This window comes from Dasypus novemcinctus, chromosome 9 (assembly GCF_030445035.2).
Source record: "Dasypus novemcinctus isolate mDasNov1 chromosome 9, mDasNov1.1.hap2, whole genome shotgun sequence".
NCBI classification, from domain to species: domain Eukaryota; kingdom Metazoa; phylum Chordata; class Mammalia; order Cingulata; family Dasypodidae; genus Dasypus; species Dasypus novemcinctus.
Window position 1 is genome coordinate 64,465,835 of NC_080681.1, and position 21,296 is coordinate 64,487,130.

General features: G+C 39.6%; 1 protein-coding gene across 13 annotated transcripts in view; it reads right to left on the bottom strand.

Moving 5' to 3' along the window:
* DNAJC6 (DnaJ heat shock protein family (Hsp40) member C6) overlaps positions 1–21,296 on the bottom strand; it is a 191,043-nt gene that overhangs the window by 21,227 nt on the left and 148,520 nt on the right. For 7 of the 13 annotated variants that reach the window (XM_058303431.1, XM_058303428.1, XM_071217407.1 and 4 more), the window contains 11 exons: positions 19,201–19,323; positions 16,842–16,975; positions 15,714–15,908; positions 14,326–14,443; positions 12,686–12,765; positions 11,682–11,875; positions 11,492–11,572; positions 8,906–9,340; positions 4,393–4,527; positions 1,368–1,436; positions 206–340 (listed from right to left, as the gene is read on the bottom strand). In XM_058303431.1, coding sequence (XP_058159414.1) covers positions 206–340; positions 1,368–1,436; positions 4,393–4,527; positions 8,906–9,340; positions 11,492–11,572; positions 11,682–11,875; positions 12,686–12,765; positions 14,326–14,443; positions 15,714–15,908; positions 16,842–16,975; positions 19,201–19,323 — 1,699 coding nt within the window. The remainder of the gene's footprint in view (positions 1–205; positions 341–1,367; positions 1,437–4,392; positions 4,528–8,905; positions 9,341–11,491; positions 11,573–11,681; positions 11,876–12,685; positions 12,766–14,325; positions 14,444–15,713; positions 15,909–16,841; positions 16,976–19,200; positions 19,324–21,296) is intronic. The other 6 variants (XM_058303430.2, XM_058303432.1, XM_058303429.1 and 3 more) reach the window with 1 other exon arrangement.

Consider the following 21,296-nt stretch of genomic DNA (forward strand, 5'->3'; position numbering starts at 1 on the left):
TCAAATGCAATGAATGTGCCACAATGATGAGAAAGGTTGTTGATATGGGAGAAATGGCGGGTGGGGGTAGAAAGTGGGGGTATATGAGAACCTCTTATATTTTTTAATGTAACATTTTGTGTGATCTATTATCTTTAAAAAAAAAAAGATAATAAAAATAATTGGGGGCTTTGTAACCATAAGCAAATGTTATTTATATCTTAACCTGCTAAGTTTGTACCAAGTGCCCCAAGGTCGGCAAAAGGATCCAGAGTGTGGGGCTTCTGTAGATGGGTAGGAGTGCCATGTGAGGATCCTGTTGGACTGGTGGCAGCTGATTTGCTTCCCATTCCAAAACCTCCTGAAAAGAAAATGAAATCATTAAAATTGAAGCCAATGTCCAAGGTTGAATTTTGAAATTTAGAATTCCAGAGCTATTGCCCATCTTTGTCTCTAGAACAATCTCAGACAGGGTTTGGAAATAAGTAAGAAGTCACCAGACTCTGTTTCTCTGACTTAGGTGAATGGTGATGTAGGCAGGGACAGGACACAGAAAAGGCACATGCTACTTTCTGGTCTCACCTGCAAATTATTATTGCAGTTTATCTTTCATGTCACCTAACTTCATTCTTTCCTATGGGCTTTGGAGTCAGACCTGGATCTGAATTCTGGCTCTGCCACTTGAGAGTGGTGTGACCATTTGCTTAATATCTCTGAATGTCAGCATTTTCTCATTGGTAAAAAGGAAGAAAGAGCAGTTGCTACAGAGAATTGCTGTGATGAACACACAGTGTATGGATCTCTGGTGTGTGTCTATGTATGTCTGCAGTTTTCACAGAATTGGGAACATTGTCACATAAAACAGTTCTTAATAAATACTGTAGTAGCCATAAGAAAGAGACCTTATTTATTACAGGCAAATCCAACCCTGGAAACAAGCACTTTCTAGAGAAGGAAGAATACTTGCATTTATTCAATATCTACTATATGCAAGGAATTTTCAAGTAGTTTATTTTATTTACACTTACACAACTGTGTGCGGCAAGAATTATGATCCCCATTACAGGTAAAAAATCTGAGGCTCAGCCTTGTCAAAAATTCCAAGAGCTTCTGAGTGGTAGAGGTATATACACATGTAGCTCTGTCTGATTCTACTGTCAAGACAGACATCATGACACTTGGAAAAGTTAAATAACGTACAATATATAGCATTAGCATGTCAACAAATGCAACTGGAAAAGCTCGACCAGAATATGAGCCTTTGGAAAAATCAACACAAATTAATGAGTGTGCTATAATACTCTATAAGTATTCACTTCATCTTGTGTGAAGGATTATGCTTTAGCAATTGGTTAAATGTATACGAAAAATAACATGCTGACCTTTACCTGGTTTAGTATGCCAGTCCCAGCCTCCTGAAACATCTGGCTGAATGTTCACAGCAGGTGTACTAGAAGCTGCAAACAGGGAGAAGAAAAAGGATGAGAATGAGATAGCTCAGCATCCACTTTTCTGAATTCACACAAGAAAATGCCATCCCCTCCATGAAGGCTCCATTACCTCCCAAGGGATTCAATCATTTTTCCATGTTGTTACCACACTCTGAACACTTGATATTTCCTGCTTTCAACTATTGTTATTCACATGAGGGTTGGTAGAAGCCATATATCACTTGTCTTCTTCCCACCTTTACTGACCTGTGTTTTATTTACCTCCATATCTACCATTTAACATTTGCTCAGTCCACACAGTTTCAATCAGAACTGTGCATATTTCAGTCTACATTAAATTGTGAGTTTCTTGAAGGTAATAACTATTTTATTAATCTTTGAGTGTCCACCTCTACACTTGACACAGAGTTGGTGGGTTGTAAGAAAAGGGGGAAAAAACTTAGATGGGTATTAACAAGTGTACCAGAGGCATGTTTTCTTGTCTGTTGTGACATGAGTAGAGAATTATAAATCATCCAGAACAAGTATTGGGCACCAACTATATACCATGTACCATGTTGGTGCCAGGAATATAACTATTGTTACTCAAAAAAATTCATTACAGCTTCAAAACAGAGCATTCCAACCCCTCTCAAAATTCTCCGTGAATTGACATCTGAGTTTTTAACTATATACTGTCCTACATATAAATAATACAATTGACCCACTAACAGTGGAATGATAATTGCTTTCCTAGCAAGGATAGTGAAAAATTCTCTTTACTCATTGGCATGACTCAGGCCAAAAGAAGTGTGGCCACAAACAACAGGATGCTAGCAGGTCTAAACTGGATGATAAAATACATGTTCTAACCAACTCACAAAAAACACAAAACCAGGGCCATGGGACATAAAAGGAATTACTTTTATCAAAATGATAAATTCAAACTATGGAATTCAGAATCATGTATAACCTTATAGACACTATCACTATGCATCAAAGAAACTTTGATAAGAAAACATGAGTAAATTAATTTTATATTTATATATTAAATACCTAGATGATACAGATGAAGAGGAAGGAATGGAAGGAGGGAGGGAGGAAAGGAGGCAAGGAAGGAAGAACAGAGGGAGGGATGGAGAGAGGAAGGAATCTACTTTGTGACAATAATTCTTCCAGGCATTAGGGGATGAATTAAATTACAAAATAAAAATCTCTGGTTCTGTGGAGTGCTTGTTCTAATGGGGAGGGGCAGACAACAAAAAATAAACATAACCCATAAGTAAATCATTCATTGTACTGGAAGTTAATAAGTACTGTAGAGAAGAAGTAAAATGAGGTAAGAAAATTTTCTAGTTTGGGGTAGAGGGATTCATTGAAAATTGAAAAGGAATGGACAGAGTAGACGTCATTGAGAAAGTGACATTTAAACAAAAACTCAAAGGAGGTGAAGGAGTTAGTCAGGCAGATGTCTGGGGAAGACTATTTTTAGTAGAAGAAACAACCAGTGGAACAGCAAATAGGCCAGTGTGGCTGGAGTGGAGAGAGCAAGGGCGAGAAGGAAGAGAAGAGGAAATGAGGTCGTAGGCATTGGGGTGCTAGAGTACACAGGGCCTCCCAAGTGCTTGTGAGGACTGTGGCTTTCACACTGTGTGAAATAGGGAGCCATTCTGAGCAGAGGAATGATGTGACTTACGTTTTAAATGAGTGAGCAGAAATAAAGCTTTAGCCTACATCACTGTATTTTTCTTCCCAATGGGTAATAAGCATTCAGTCAAGAGTGAGAAGTGGATTTCTTTTATATTGTCCTGTGGACCCACTTAGAAGAATCTGGGATTAAGAACCAATTGGAAATCACCCATAATGGTGGTTCCTAGACTGATTTCTCTTTTCTAGCCAATTATACTTTGACCAATGTTGTACAATTTATCTTCCTTTTGCATTTTCATGGCTTCCAAGAAGTCAAGCTGGTGACTGGACTGCATTCTCCAGGAAAAGGTGTCTTCAACAATACATTGCCCTCTCAGTTGAGGGCCAATAATGTTCGATAGCCTTCAAAATCAGGAATGAGCTACAATCCTCCAGCTCCAAGCCATTTCCACTTCACTGAAGAGCTCCAGTTTTAATCAGTTACATACCTGATACCTTTCCACATTTACAAATGAATGCGATTATTCTTTCCACAAAATGTAAGTCCCTAACATAGAAATATAATGAGGGGCACATATGAATTTTTCAATTTTCTAGTTGCCACATTTTAAAAAATGAAAAGAAAGAGGTGAAATTAGTTTTAATAATATATTTATTTAACCCAGTATATTCAAAATTTTCTTTGAACAAGTGATCAATATAAAATATATTCAGATACTTTACCTTCTCTTTTCATACTAAGTTTTGAAATGCAGTAAGTACTTTATACTTTGAGCATGTCTCAAGGCAGACTAGCCACGTTGCAAGTACTCAAAGGTCACATGTGGCTAGAGGCTAGCATATTGGACAGTATTGGACAGAACATCTCTAACATTAGGGTGGTGTAGTCCAAGCTTTGTTCAGTGGAATGTCAATTTTTAGAATGCCAATATCACATTTTATTAATTATAAGCCTCCCAATTTTCCCACATTTCAAAGATTTCTTCAACCAAGATACATCTTCCAATCAGATGAAAGTGGTGGCAATTTTTCCTTTTTTATTACACATAAAATAACAATACTTCCTACAATCAATGGTGCCTTATGATGCAGTTCACATAGCTCTAGAGCAAAAAAGAAAAAAAGAATTCCACAGTCAAATAAGTTTTAGGAAAGTTGAATAAAACTTTCCTGTAAGGAAAGTTTCTTTCCTGTAAGACATGCCAGAGCTTTAAATACATTTATGTGAATTGTTAATTTCCAAAAGAGGTATGCAATCTGCAGCTTTTGACTACCTACTGATAACTTACAGTAAACTATGTTCCACCGCACACAATATAAAATACTTCCTTACCATGCACTGTTGGTGAAGGACTTCTTGTGGGCTGAAGAAAGGGGTCACTGGAAGCACTGGATGTGTTCAGAAAAGAACCCAGCAAATCTTGTCCTGATGGTTTAGAAGGTGCTCCAAATGGGTCAAAGGTGGCACCTAGAATTCATTGGGAAAAAATGTATTTCTTTGTCCTGTGAGTTAATCCATTCAATAAATATTGAAAAGTCAGCATTATCACCATGCCTTAGGCCAAAAATTTGAAAAATCAGGACGCCATCTTCCTCCCTGGCCGGACCACAGGCTCATCATATCCTAAAAATTTACAGGCATAACAATGGCTCCCAAAGATTTTTTAACCACATATGAATAAGTTCATCTTTGTAAACAAAGGAGGAGCCTGGCTTTATCTATTGGATGAACCATAAAGAATCTTTAAATATGGGGAATGGCTATAGTTCAGTGGTTGAGCGCCTGCTTCCCATACACGAGGCCCCAGGTTCAATTCCCCATACCTCCTAAAAAACAAAAACAAAAACAAAAACCCAATGTGTAATAAATAGGGGCTCGTTTCGCCTTTGGTCATCCAAATAATAGGAATTTGGTCAACCAAGCTTACAGACTAGTTGGGAAGATGAGGTCAACACAGATGAATCAATACATGGCAAAACCACTTCTGGGGCATAGGGGGTACTCAATAAAGACAAGTTGAATAAAGATATTAGTAGACAAATACCAGGCAGCAGGGCTCTGCTATTAAGATGAGCTGTTGAAAACCCCACTGACAAGGATTTCTTTTGTTTTATTTCTTAGTTGTCTCTGGCTCACTTAAAAGGTGAAAGTGAATAAAACGAATATAGTGACAAAAAACAGATTCTCATCACAAGCGTACAACCTTCGGCACTCAAACATTGTTTCCAAAACACTGTCTCTCAACAACTTGGTAAAACTGATTCAGGTTTAGTGAAGGGAAGAACAGGTAGTGAATGAAGAAGGCTAGATAAAGTGAAAAGCTAAGGTTTTCACCAACAGCGCAGCAACAGCTACTATTGAATAGTTTCTTAGGGTTTACACCTAAACTGTCTTTCACAAGGTGATCCTCAGTGTCTCAGGTGAGTCTCAGTTTCTCCCCATCAGACAAAAGTGGCATTATTGTCTTCATTTTGCAGATTGTGAAACTTAGATTCAGAAAGGCAAAGTTTCTTGCCCAAGGACATGTAAATAATAGGGTTGGAACTCATGCTCAGGTCTTCTGACTCCAAATTCCAGGAATTTCCCAAAGGGAACTTAAATTTTTCAGGGAAATAAAATGAATGTGAGGAAAATAACAGAGTTGCATATATATAATTGGTCTTTAATTCCTTATTATTGGGTAAGGAACAAAATTCTCTTTAGCTCCCTCTAGCAAGGTGTTACTTCCTAATCTCTGAGTAGCTAATGGGCTGTTTTGGATTGACCCATTCTAAGAACAGACAGCTAGAATCAAATAAGTTAATGAAAAAATTTAACTCTCAAAACCCAGGTAGGATATATGGTTTAATATGTTTGCAGATATCACTGCACTGGAATAACTCTTCCCTGATATCTGCTGGAAGCAGAGTAGTCTTGTATAGAAGTAATGATACTGACTTTGGATCAGGCACTCTGCTATACAGTATATACCTCTTACCTCATATAATATAAAACAAGAATGCAGAGATTTCTGGAATAGCTGTAAGATAACACTGGATTAAGCCTTCTACATCTAGGTTTGACCAACCAAAGCAAACAGCGGAGGCTGCTAAAATCTTCTCACCTTTAATATCAACTTATGTTAAATTATAGGCATTCTCCAATAAACCAAAAGTAAACTACCCAACACCAAAAACAAGAGCTCAAAATTGATCCTTTACAACAATGCTGATAGGTAGGGATTATCCCCATTTTACAACTTCAGAGGTTAAGATTTTTTAATAAGTCTACATAGATAATGAAGAGCTGGTCCTGAGATTCAAATCCAGGCCTTAGACTCTAGACCAAGTGATCCTTCTACTTCCTCTTGGGAATAAGAATACTTGTGTTCTAAACCGGAGTCTGCCACTAGTCAACTGGGTATCCTTGGATATCCTAGCCTCTATTTCGTTGCTATAACCCAAGGCACAGAATTAATTGACTGTCTAAGGCCTCTTCTGGCTCTGACACTGGAACTTGACTATGTCCATTGGTCTGTGATGAATTAAATCAGCAGGAGTCACACAAGGTCCATGGTCCTAAAGTGCAACCATGGTGTACTATGTGATCTTGAATCTTGGGGATTTTTTTCCTGACAAATCTTTTATTCACTTTGATGATTTAGAAGTGGATGAGTATTGTAACAAGGGTACCACACTAAAGAAGGCTGTTGTTCATGTGGGAAAGTGTGGGAGGGGTAGGGAGTGGGGTATGGGATTACTTCTCTCCCTTCCCCCACCCCCCCAGTTTCTGCTTTCTGTGTCCACTTGCTGCATGTTCTTCTGTGACCGCTTCTATCCTTATCAGAGGCACCGGGAATCTGTGTTTCTTTTTGCTGCATCATGTTGTTATGTCAGCTTTCCGTGTGTGCAGCGCCATTCTTGGGCAGGCTGCACTTTCTTTCGTGCTGGGCAGCTCTCCTTACAGGGCGCACTCCTTGCGCGTGGGGCTCCCCTACGCGGGGGACACCCCTGCATGGCACGGCACTCCTTGTGCGCATCAGCACTGTGCATGGGCCAGCTCCACACGGGTCAAGGAGGCCCAGGGTTTGAACTGCGGACCTCCCGTGTGGTAGGCGGACGCCCTATCCATTGGGCCAAGTCCGCTTCCCAGAGAATACCCCACATTTTAATGTAACATTTATGTAATCTAAGAATCTTTTCCAAAAAAAATTTAAGTATATTTTAAAAATAAAATAAAATAAATAAATTCTTAAAAAAAAAAAAATAGTCATGGCCTGGAATTCAGGGAACTCGAGCTTGCATCCTGGCTCCACCAGTAAATGGCTTGTAGGAGCTTGAACCTCAGTACTTACATTCAATGATTCTTAGACCTGTTCTCATCAGAATGGCTCCAACTTAACTATCATAAATCAAGATCAGCCCAAAGCTTCCTGAGAAACAAAGGACAGATTTGTGGGGAGCGGGGGAGGAAGTTCCTACAGAATACTATAAGCCTGGAGAGCTGGGACATTTCTCTTTGTTCTTCCTAGTGTTACCCTGGTTAATGGGAACAGTAACAAAGACAGCTAATTTGAGTTGGTCCGAGGTGGTAATAGATCTTGTTTACCCAGCCACACTATCTTGCAAATGTCAAAAATTTGTGGGTGACCTGTCACAGAAGGATTTGAGTCTGTGGCAATGAACAGAGTGAAAATAATTGAGCAAGAGGAGGCTCAAACTCTACTTGGAACCAAATGCTTTGCTCCAGTTCAGTTAGCTGTGTTAGGATGAGTCCCTTCAATATTCTTGAAATAACTAAATACTTCTCCATATAGTCAAAATGTATTCAAAAACTAAGATTCCAGGAAGGCATTACAGGAAAACCAATGGAAGATTCTGGAAGAATAAATGACCTAGTCTTGGATGCTGAGCCTATCAATTACTAGCTGCATAAACTTACATTACTAACTTAACCCTAAATCTCAGTTTCTTCAACTATAATAATAGCACATACTTTCCTTAATTTTAAAGGACTGAATTAGTGTTCAGTGTTAAATTCTATGCCCGGCAAATAATAAGTACCCATAAATATTAGCTGCTATTATTAATAATTATTCCTCTATCTGTATCCCCCAGCAGAAGTAACTGAAGCAACTCAGGGACTGACATCCTAGAAAAAAATTAAAAGTAAGGGTGAGGGCTCAAATACTCATTCTTTCACTGTCCTATCAAAATGCACAATATTTCTATTTCTTCTTGTATTCACCATTTAAATGAAGATTTAGACCTTAAAGGATTGTTATGGGTTGAACTGTGCCCCCCCAAATGATATGTTGAAGTCCTCACTCCCAGTACCTCAGAGTATGACCTTATTTGCAAGTAGGTTATAGGGTGCAAAAACAAGTAGTTAGACTAAGATGAGGTCATACTGAAATAGGGTGGGCCCTTAATCCAGTTTGACCAGTGTCCTTATAAAAGGAGAGAAGAGACACAGACAGGCTAGAAAAAACCCCATGAAGACGGAGGCCGGGATTGGAGTGATGCCTCTCCAAACCAAAGAATGCAAGGGCCACCGGCAAAGTCCAGAAGCTAGGATAAGGATGAGCAAGGAGGGACTCTCCCTTACAGGTTTCGGAGGGAGCAGGACCCTGCCGACATCTTGATTTTGGACTTCTAGTTTCCAGAATGACGACACAACAAATTTCTGTTATTTTAACCAAGCCATCAAGTTTGTGGTAATCTGTTAGAAAAGCCCAAGCAAACTAATACAGGAGCTTTCTGCAGAACCTTGGAAAATGTATAGTTTAAGGAGATTTAATTCTACCTCCTTGGCTCAAAGGATATAATTCAGAGCTGAGAGGCCAGTACGATGTGGAGGAAATTACCTTCTCCCAATCTCAGAGTTGGAGATGCAGAGGTGGAGGTGGCTGAACGGCGTGGTGTTGACTGGGCAGATGCAGGTCCACTAGGATGAAACACGTCGTCCACCCCTGACTGTCCAGGCTGGGCAGGGCCAGCCGTGCCTCCACCCCCAAACAGGTCACTCAGAAGTTCAGAATTGGTGGGAGGAGCCGCTGGCGGAGAGAAGTTTTTACTCACTACAGACCCTTCCAGGCCCAGGAGGTCCACGTCCTCGGGAGGAGGAGGGGCAGCTGCCTCCTGCTGCTTTTTGCTGGGCTTTTTGGCTCCGTGATGTCTGTCACCGTTGGCATTACCGTGTGGACTGGAAAGGGTCAGAAGTTCGTCGTCCGACTGCTCACTCTCCTGCTTCACCAGAGCAGCGTGGTCCTCCTCACAGAAGGATTTCTCTGATTTCTGATCTAGGGAAAGCCAGTGGGCCAATAAATGGTTAGTGGCTGACCACAGCATTGCTCGCTTTTGTTATGTTACATATACCCAACTCCAGAAAGAGGAAAGGATTCAGCCCTGAGTAAGCCATGCTTTCAGACCCTTTCCAGCGGAGGAGTTGATGTATTTCACGTTACATCCAGCTGCCATTTGTGCAGCACCTCAGAGGCAGGAACTCTGGAGCCAGATGGTCTGGTTTTGAAGCCCAGTTCCACTAACTGTGGTTTTGTAACACTAGGCAAGTTACTTTACTTCTCTGTGCCTTGGTTTCCTCTTTGGTAAAATGGAGATAATAAACAGTACCTAACTAATGGGGCTGTTGTGAGAAAAACATGACATGAAATGTATATGAATATATATAAAATATGCAGATAAATAGAAGTGGTACTTAAATTATTACCACTACTATTATTATTATCATTATTTTCCGGGCACTATGCTAGGTGCTTTGAAAAACATTACCTCCTAAACCTTGGCTGCCACCACTCACTGTCTTTTAGCCTCCATGTGGCCAGCAGTCAAAATCAAGGCCTGTCTCCCAGTCTAGACCTCATACGTTAATAGAGAGACTGCCTCTGCTTAGGATGGTTCTTACCCCAATGTGAAAGGGGATACTTTCAACATAAAATGGGCAGCAAGAAAGAGATCGTCAGGGAAAGGAGTATGAAGGCTGGAGAGTGACTTTCCAGGCCTTCCTTGAGGCAGATTTTCCCATGAAACTTTGTTATTTTTTTTAAAATTTCAGTTACATAGAGCCACATTTCAAATCAAGTACAGATCCACGGGCCCTTGTCCCTAATTCTGAAATGCAAAAGGCTATGAAAAGAGAAAGGTTTTCCCAAGTTTGGTGCAAACTCATGTGGTAGAAAAACCTGACTGTGACTGATATGAAAGTATTTATTTATGTCACTCAGAGTTATTATTTATATGTTTCACTGCAGAAACATTAATTAATGTATTTGGTTAAAGGGTATTGGCTGAGATGCCACTGGGGATGTTAAGTAATATACAATTTATTCACTTTCGAAAATCAAAAAAAATTCTGCTTTCCTAAACACATCAGGTTCTTAGAGTTTCAGATAAGAGATTGCTCATCTGTATTAAAATCTATTTCAGAGCTTAACAGGAATATGATTTCTAAATCACCTATGACAGTGGGAATGGAAAGGCAAAAGTACAGGTCTACTAAAAGCCCTTATGTAAGGAAGATAAGATGCAGTGAAAACCAAGCAGGGGCTGGAAAATCTGTCCACTTTCTAGGTTTCACTGGACTTCCCAAGCTTAAGAAATTTCTGGTTCTGTTTCTCAGAAGAAAATTGTGCAAATAAGTTAGGAATTCTATGAGCAACACTTTTCACCTAACACTGAACATTTCTGCAGACAATGGGAATACTGTCTTATGTTCACACATCAAAGGAAGGTCAATCAAGAGAACTGTACCACCAAAGCCATTTCCCACACTAAGACAGTCCTTACTATTCAGCTCTACACTGAGCCTTATAGTTAAACTCAGCAAACTCTCAAGCAGGGATCATAAATGGGTATTGATTAGAATGCCAGTGCTACTATGGCAGCAGTCTGAAGCATTATGTTGAGAAAGATTCTGACAACATCTCCAACTTCTGAAGAAAAGAATGCTGTGAATAAGCCCCACTTGCTGCCCTGGTTGTTAAAGAAAACAGCAAAGATTATGCACCAGGTGTTTGCCATCCCTGCACCATGGTAAGTTCAGCTCTGCCTGGTTAGAGGTTTATAGTCCTCTTGGGGCTATCCCAGATTTTACAGTTTTTGACTAGTTAAGAATAGGAATTAGAGTCCTTTGTTAATCTAATCTAAAGGGAGATGTTGAAAATTTCACTTTTTTTTGTCAGTCTGGGAAATATGTGATCCAAAACATAGTAGAGAGAGAGAGAAGGCAAAATTCAGCTTAAAATGGCATTTTACATGAGTCAACCATGGAGTTGAAAAGCAGGAAGGCACCTGAATTAAAAAAGGATTCATCAGGGAGGTTGGGAAATAAGGAGGAATCTGGATGTTTTTAAGTGCTACATTCCTTCAAGCTGCTTTGGGGTCTAACCATCTTTTAGAAGAACCATGTGACTTAAGGAAGTGCTTGAAAGTACCTTGCCAGCAGAGAGAGGAAAAGAAGCCACCTTGCCCAAAATGCCTGGAGTTGTCCGGAGGGACATCTATTGCAGCCTGTCCTGTAAGACAAAAGGTCATGCAGCATTAATAAAACACAGGAGATCAGGCAATGTGATGAATAACCCAGAGGCCTCATTCTAAAGAATAAAACCCCCAGGTGACTCTTACCCCCTAGGGCCAGAGTATCTTGATGCTCCTGGTGAGAAGAGAAGAGAATGCTGGGATTGACATCTTTTGTGCAGTAATGTTCCCACGGTGGGGTTAAGTCTATCACTTTGTCATGAGGCTGGAGTTCTACATCCAGTGTCACCTGAAATAGCTGAGGATATTTTTCTGGTACATCACATGCATCCAACTCAGGCCTAAACAAGAATTTAAAAGAACAAGACCAATGAAGACCAATGGAAACAGAAAGGAGCCAGCTTAGGCTGCCTTTCTGGGGAAGACTCAATCATTAATCAGATAAGTTACTATACTTTACTGAGCTTTAGCTGCTTCATCTAGATGTTTAAAAAGGGGAAATAATGAGGACTCAAAGGATTTGGATACCACTGCATGTGAAAGCATTCTGGAAAGCAGAGCTGATATATCCAGCCAGCATGCGCTGGTACGGCTATACCAATTGTTAAAATAGTAAACCAGGCCCAAAGCCACTGTCTTGTGCCCCTGAATGTCTACTGCCACCCCAGTCCCAGCTACCCCCCTCAGCTCCTTAGACCTCACTATGACAAGGGTTAATGTCTGAGGCAGAGGGGCCTCCAGACCCAGCTTCAGTCCTATGGCCTGGCATCCATTCTGGTGGTTACGGCTCGTACCACACAACTGATTAAACATTTTGACTGCCATCTCTGCTGAAAAATACAAACAGATATGCAGAGGCATATTTCATAGTGTTCAAACTTTGTTCCCTCTTTGTTCACTCTGGTTCCCTCACATGGAATTTTAGACATTTCCCTTTGAAAGTCTTTGAACCATTTGTACTTTTGAAGACAAATCATATCCAACTGAAATACGGAAAATGGCACTAGCCCACACTGTTGCTGAGCTGCACTCAATGGTCCAGGGGCAGAGGATGAAGAGGGGTGGGTAATGCAGCACACCGCTACAGAGCCCTCCAGCATGTGCCTCCAAGTATTTCCCAGCTGTACTGATTGCAGCCCAAGCGTACTTACTTAGTGAACTTTAAAACTGTTGTATCCAATGGGATGAATCCCGTATGAAATTGAAGCTGGAACATCTGTGTGTTGGTTACCTACAAATACATGAGAGATGTACAATGCAACTGAACAATGAAAAAGGATTTTGATCAAAAGGCTGTATTTGGGGCAACCATGTACCTTTTACCTTTACCTGCTTCTATGCATATTACATGGCCTTCCCTTCTTGAACTGGACCAATTTCATTTTTAGCCTCTCCTCTCCATGGACTCTGCCTTAGTAAGCCATTTCCTTACCTGTAATGTCCAGGTTCTTATACACTGTCATACATCAACTCATGCTGTTCCTTCTATTCAGGATGTTCTGCTGCACCCTGGTGAACTTCACCCTTCAAAGGCTACCTTGCAAGGTCATATCCTATCTGCAGCCCCTCTGGACCAGCACTGGCTAAAGGAAGCTGCTCCCATCATAACACCTCATACCTACCCCTATTATGGCATGATCGATATTCATACCTGTGTGAATCTTCCCTTCCTGGCTGAGTTCCTTTTTTTTTTAAAGGAGGTACTGGGGATTGAACCCAGGACCTCATACAGGGAAGCAGGAGCTCAACCACTGAGTTACATCCACTCTCCAATGAAAGCTCGTTTTTTCATTTGTTTGTTTGTCTTTAGGAGGTACTAGGGATCAAACGTGAGACCTTGTATATGGAAAGGAGGAACTCAACCACTTGAGCTAAAACTGCTCGCAGGCTGATTTCCTTAAAGCCAGGGATATTACCTTATTCCTACGTATCCCAAACACCTAGGCAATGGCACGGCATGCATTCAGCAAATATGTGATGCATTAAAATACAATTACTTGCAGCATTATTCATTATAGCCAAAAAGTAGAAATGTCCACCAACTGATGAATGAATAAATAAAATGTGATATATCCACATAATGGAATATTACTCAGCCATTAAAAGGAAAGAAGCACTGAAACATGATACAACATAGATAAAACTCATAAACATTTAACTAAATGAAAGAAGTCAGCCACAAAAGGCCATGTATTGTATGAACACATGTATATGAAATCTCCAGAATAGGCAAATGTTAGAGACAAGAAGTAGATCAGTAGATAGGGGGAAGAAGGAATGGAGAGTAACTGCTGATGGGTACGGGGTTCCTTTTTAGCTAAGGAAAATGTTCTGGAATCAGATCATGGTAATGGTTGCACAGTGTTGTGAATATACTGAAAACCATTGACTTGCACACTTTAAAGAGTTAATTATATGTCATGTGAACTTTAGCTCAATAAAAAATTGAAGAAAATACAATTACTTAGTCCCACATCCTTAATAGAAATCTCTCCCCTTACACTGATCCAAATGGAACACTTAAAATGTACACGCTTCTAAAGAACATGGTTGCTGGAAGTTTTAGGGCTGCCAACTCTGGCAGAGTCATCATGTCAAGGACTTTGCGCAAGTCACAACCTCTCTGAGTCTCAGTTTCCTCATCTGCAAAATGAAACAGGTGGACATAAACAATCTCTAAAGGTTCTTTCTAATTCTAAAATCATAAGTTACTGAGGCTCAAAATGACTTGGAGAAATACTCTCATCAAAAGCTGAGAGGAGCTGATGCCATAATTGTTCCTTTACCATACCTTAGCCTGCAGCCGGCTCCCAATGGTTGAGCGCAAGTGATACATGGAAACAACCACATCTCCTTGCACAGTGATGCTCAAGGGAATGAAGATTTTTCCATCCTGGACACGGTATTCTCTTTAAAGAGAGATGAAAACATACGTTTAAAGAGATTCCACTTTTGTAATCACATGGGTATAGCCCTCTTGGCTCTCCTTGTCGAGGCCTGGACCTGGGAACTAGTTTCTATCTTGAGCAAAGTCAGGAGCACAGCCAGAGCCAACTGGGTACAAGCTGCTTCAAAAATGGGATGGCTGATGTTTTTGGTTTGTTTTTTTTTAGATTATTACTGTAGATAGGATAGTCCTAACCACAAGTAAGTCATTTTTTAAATGTGCATTTTTTTAATGAGTGGTTTTTACAAATACATCATAATAAATTGCACTGCTACATTTTTTAAAAAATAGGGGATGATGTGGGGGGGGGATATGGGAATTCCTCATCTTTTCAATGTAACTTTCTATAATCTAAAACCTTTGATGAAAGAGGTTGTAGATGTGGAAGGAGTGGGAGGGTAGGGAGAGGGTATGTGGAAACCTCCTATATTTTTTAATGTAACATTTTTTGTGATCTATGTATCTTTAAAAAAAAAAAAGAAAATTTAATTTTAAAAAAATTTAAAGTTATTATATTAAAAAAAATAATAATAAGATGGCAATGGGTTGATGCCAGGCTCTCTCCCTCCATTCCATTGGATTTCCAGATAATTCAATTGCCCTCCTCACTTTGCCTTTCTCTAACTTTAAATTAATAGTAAAAGCAGAGATAAATGGGACAGAAAATCCAGTCCAAATCAATAGAGAAACAACAATGTCATGCTCTGTGAGGGTCTAGGACACCAATCTCCAAATTTAACTTATTCTGAAATAATTTGGAATTATTTAACTTACTCTGACTAGTTTAATTTTGTGTTACCATGTACTCTCTTGACTCCACACCCTCTACCACCTCCCACTGACAACCTGCTCTTGATTCTGGACTCTGTCTTTTTAAATTACATCCCCATCCACCTGGTTGCTCCACCTAAAAATGTCATTCATCTCTGATCCCTCCATTACCTTCATCAGATGCCCTATCAAGGATATCGCTTTCATAAATGCCCAGGCTCTCAAACTCCTACTAGCTCTTATTGTAGTTCATGCTAGTCCCTCAGCCCATATCATCATTTGGTAAATGGCCATGGCATCCCTTGGTTTAGTTGTGCCTCCCTATGATTACCAGTGATGTTGAACATTTCTTTTATTTCAGCCATTTTCATAAGGATGTAGGGGTAGACCTCACAGGAAGACTACGATCTAACTTATACAAGAACTGAGCAGGTCACAAGAAGCAAAGTATCATGACTTACTTCATTCGTTCAAAATCTGTGCAGGTTGTATATATTTTGGTTTCTCCAATCAGGACATCACAGTAAGGGCGACATCCATTTCTCTGTTTGTTAAAAAAAGGGATTGGACTGACGGTGATCGACTTAATTGTGAGAGGCTTGAAATGAGGGCGGTAGGGTTTGTCTGCTAGTAGGTCACACATATAGCCCAGGTATCTGAAACAGAAGAGTGCCATTCTGGTAGGGCCCAACTTTTGGTATGTAGTTTGTCCTTGCAAATTATTGTTACAATAAAAATTAATTAATTTCTTAAACACTAACTAGCAAAAGAATGTAACCAAAAATTTAGGAAAGCTTTAATCCAATGACACTGTTATATTTCCCCCAAATAACTGATAACATGGTTATTTATTAAATTAAAAACCTTTGGGAAATTTATACTAGGTCAGTATTTAAACATTTATTCTTATTTGATCTAATAGATCAAATTCTATTTGATTCCATCTAATAGATGGAATTTATCAGCTAATAGCTAAGTTTGTATAAATTTTAGAATTTTATCATCACAAGTACTTTTAATCCAAAAATGTAAGGAGATGCAATTTAAATATGAGAAAGGAAGAAATTGTGAGTCAAAGGAAGAAAATGTATCGGATATCTAAAAAGTTTTGTTTTTTTAATCAAATATTTAGATTATCTTTTATAATCTATTTCCTTATTCCGCTATCAGAGTCACAAGAAAAAGCAAATTTTAAGCCTGCTTATTCACCCTGGCAATATCCTAGGTAGTGCTATATTTCAACATCGACCAGTACAGTGAAACAGAAAGAGCCTTGGATTGAGGATCATGTTCTGGCTCTGTCCATTATGGATTTTTAGACCTGGGGAAAATCACAACCCATCTGAGTCTCAGTTTCCTCACCTGTAAAATGAGAGAGGTTGACATAAGTATTCTTTAAAGATTCTAATTCTAAAATCACAAATTCTAATATGGGGATTCTGAAACTGTATGAAAACAAGTACCCTAATCCAACTCAATTATTTCCATAGTTCAGAATAATGCCAGGAAACATATCAAAAAAAAGCAAGTTATGCAAACAGGACATGATACCAATTAGACGTGGGTACCCTGCATATAGCTTACTCTACCTTCTATGGGATGGTGAAAGTCCAATTCCTGGTCGCTTTGCATACAGCAATCGAACAGCTGGGCCAGGAGTAGAGTAGAGATTACAGAAAATGAACATAGCACCAACCAGAATTGATGATGCTGCTCGTCCATCCTGCCAAAGAAAATGCATAAACTCATCATGAACACATTCCAGTCACCCATTCTCCATGAAGAATGGCTGCACTTGCAATTAAAACAGAAAAGAGATAGAGGGGTCTTTGAGAAATCCTCTACTGGGGTTGTCTTTCAGTTCAAAGTTGGTTTCCTTGAAAATAAAAATCTGGTCCAGCTGTGTTAATCACAAAGAGACAAAGACTTATTCTTATGATAAATGTATAGAATATAATTTTGATCCTTTAGGAAACTCCCCTCCCCCATATTTTGCATATACTTACTAAGTAATAATCTAATCATTAAAGTGACCTTGGTCTTATAGCATCAGAACTATTAAGTTTAGAGATAGGTTTAGGACAGGAGGTAATTAGCTCACAGGTTAGATATATGCTGCTTTTTGGAATATGCTCTGTATATATTTCACCAAATGTATGCTTATAGAGTCATAAAAAATAAGGAAGCTTCATCAATCCAAACCTCATCCAATGCTAGAATATATCGAGTAATATTCCTGACCGATGATGACCTGGCCTCTTCCAGAAAACTTGAAGTAGCTGACTGCTACTTGAAGTAGTCCAATCCAGTTTTCCAAGTTTTCCTTATACTGTGTTTGTTGATTTGATGCCTATTCCTCCATAGCTTCTACCCAATGATCCTCATTCTTCCTTCTGTTAGAACAAATATTAAACCTACTCCTTTCTCCCTTTGACAGCCCTTCATGTAGCTAAAATACCTTCCCTTTCCATTAATGCTTCTATTTGCCAGGTTAAAACATGTCCAATCTCTTCAATTCCTCCTCATTTGAAATCCCTTCCTCTATCTCATCATCTATCAGCCTCTTAATTATCATTATTACCTCTTGCTAGCTTGACATTTGTTCATCTTGATAAAGGAAACAGAATAGAGTTAAGACTATACCATATGCGTCAAGCATTTGTCCTTATTCTGCAGACAAAAACATTTTTCTCAATTTCTATTATTTTTGAAAATTTAGCCTTCCCGACACTCTTTTAAGATGTCTATGGCTCTTGAATATGTGTTCCCTCCTTTTATCTGCCATGAGGTTCTTTAAGTTGTTGTTTTTTTATTAAAAAGTAGCATTTGCTTATTATTAATGAAATAGCAGCATACATAGGATAAAAATGAAAGCCCCTTTTTTCCTCCTCATTCCCCCCAGTTTCAATTCCATTTTCCAAAGACTTAGGACTTCCAACTAAAGTATGTCCTTTTTTAGTGAACCAAGAGATCATGCTGTAAAGCCATAATCCTTCCTTTTTCTTCATCTTTGTGTCTATTTATGATTGCAGCATTAGAACTAAGAGACTCTGGTCTCTCTTGAGCTATATTCCCTTGCAAAGTAGTCAGTCTAGGCTCTCTGAACTTTTGGAAAAGTTTTTTAAGTGAAGGGAAAATCGTCAAGGTGTCTACAGGCTGTTTAGTCCCTAAAAATAAGTTGTTTTATTACACAGTCAATTGTGCCTCCAAAAGGAAAACCCATTGGCCATTAACATCACAATCTTACCAATACCACATGTCATTTTCCTCTGTTGCCAAAAGTTTGGGGATGAGACGTGGAAAGGAGAAATGTTCTTCAAGTTTCTTCCCTGTTTTAGACAACTGGCTCTCAAGAAGAGCCAACATCAAACAATATTGCAGCAAAAAATGTATACATTGAAATTTAAAGAAGTAATGAATATCCCTAGCATTTATGTTCAGATTCTATTTATTTCTTAAACATTCATGAACTCAATCACTTATTCAAACATCTCTTGCCTGGGTACAAAGGTGGAAGAGGCACAGTTCTTACCCTGAACATAGTCATGGTCTGGTAGGAAAGCAGGCAGGTGACCAGGTTATGGTGATGAAGTGTATATTAAATGACACAGAAAACATTTAGACATATGGTGGGAATGTCCATGCTAGGAAAATACACAAAGGAATCAGAAAGATTTTACTGAGAACTGAGTTTTGGACAGGTAAGGGGCCTCCAGAGGAAGCGCTAGGGAAAGGGATTCTAGGAAGTCAATGGTCAAAAATCATCAACCCCACTGGGAATTGCTCTAAACTACAATCAATCTATATGACTACTTACAAGAGCACAAATGTCTTTTTACTTCATTTTCATTCCAGCACAAACAGTAAGAAAAAATAAAGATATCAAGGAGTTTATGTCAACTTTATTCACACAAACCTCAATGGCCCAATAATAAAAATGTTACTCACCAAGCAGTGCACAACACAGACATTTTTGGGGTTCTGTAGTAGCCAGTTATACATATTCCGGCACACGGCAAAGAGGTTGTGCAGACTGGGGGCCTGTCTGATGGGCCAACTGCATTCTGAGACCTAAAGAAATACAGCAAAAGGAAATTGATTCCTCCAGCAACTTCCTCTCCATAAGCAAGGATCACACCAAACAACATCTTCATTCACGTATGCATTACAGAACATCAGCTATGTTCTAGGAATGCTGCTTGGCTCCGATCTGTACAATAATCATGTAAGAGAGATTTGTGCTCCATTTTGTAGATGAGAAAACTGACTCTCAGAGGTTGTTTTGTCCAAAGCCACACCACTGGTCAGTACCAGCACTGCAATGCAGGTTTGAATCTTTTCTAAATTCTTTCATTGTGCTACCACAGCCAAATGGTTGGGATTATCCTTTGCCTCAAATACTAGGCAGGAGCCCCAAACAAGTAGATATTTTTTTAACTAATAAGCTATATGGAGAAGTTCTGAGCCTTTCATCATAAAATGTGGTGAACAATACTTACCTACTTTCTTGCAAGGGTGAGTGTATTAAATGAGAATGCACTTAAAGGGTTAACTAAGTGCTAGGCATACATGTAACGTTAAACAAATGTTAGATATTATTAACTTTATTATTTTATTAGATAACTGACAATGCAAAGCCCTGAAGTCAGATTGAGTTGGATATGTTTGGAAAAAATGAATGAAGCCCTGTACTATGACAGTAGACTGAGGAGCCAGATATACAAGGCCTAGTAGGGAGCTGGGAGAATCATTTAAGGAGAGTGACAATTAGATCCACATTTTCTAAAGATCTCTCAATCTCCAGTATGGGGAATGGATATAGATGGCATGAGACTAAGACAAAAGGCCAGTTAGGAGGCTGCTGAGGAATCTAAGTCAGGGATAATGGTGGCTTATATTAGATAAGTGGCAATAGGGTGTAAAAAGACTTGAGGAATTCAAGAGACAAAAAGGAGGTGGAAAAACCGGGCACAGGTCTTGGTGATTGGTTACATGATGGGAGCGTGCGTGTGTGTGTGTGTGTGTGTGTGTGTGTGTGTGTAGGGGTGAACTGAAGAGGGAGATGGGGGGAGGCAAGAGACAGGGATGATTCCTAAGTTTCCAGCTTGAATAGCTGTATAGAAGGATGGAAGGAGCAGCAGTTTTTGAGGCAAAGAGTTCTGGACAAAAATGGGTTTTATTTGGCTTGCATCATGAGAAAGTGCTCTACAACACTAACACCACTGGTTTCAGAAACCTAACTGTCTCAAATTCCTTACATCTAACAACAAGAAAACAGAGGCAAGAAGAGTCTGGTTGGCTGGCTCTTTAATCAAATAATAACCAGTCAAAATCTAAAAGGGAAATTACCTATGGACTCTGCAGAGGTGGCATATCAAAGCAAACATGGAATTTCTCCTAGGGGATGACAAAAAGTCCATTCCCTTAGCTAAATTTGTAATTTTTTTCCTACAAAATGATTGTGGGGTGGTGGCAGGGAGCCTTCCAAGTTACCCATTTCCTTACATCTTTGGGAATGACAGATATGGTTTACTAAACAAGATATTAATAGTTAAAATGCTTGGTAACCAGGTACTGGGCCTCTATTGATTTAAATTCCATAACAGCTTGCTCCTTGTCTCCAACTCATGTTGGGCCCACTCCTTACTCCTAAAGAGATCACCACTGATGTGTTCTCAAAGAATATAAGGGAAGCGGACTTGGCCCAGTGGATAGGGCGTCTGCCTACCACATGGCAGGTCCACGGTTCAAACACAGGTCTCCTTGATCCATATGGAGCTGGCCCATGCGCAGTGCTGATGCTATGCAGGGGTGTCCCCCGTGTAGGGAGCCCCATGTGCAAGGACTGTGCCCCATAAGGAGAGCTGCCTAGCATGAAAGAAAGTGCAGCCTGCCCAGGAATGGTGCTGCACACACGGAGAGCTGACACAACAAAAAGAAACACAGATTCCCGGTGCCACTGATAAGGATGGAAGCAGTCACAGAAGAACACACAGGGAATGGACACAGAGAGCAGACAACTGGGGAGGGAGAGAAATAAATAA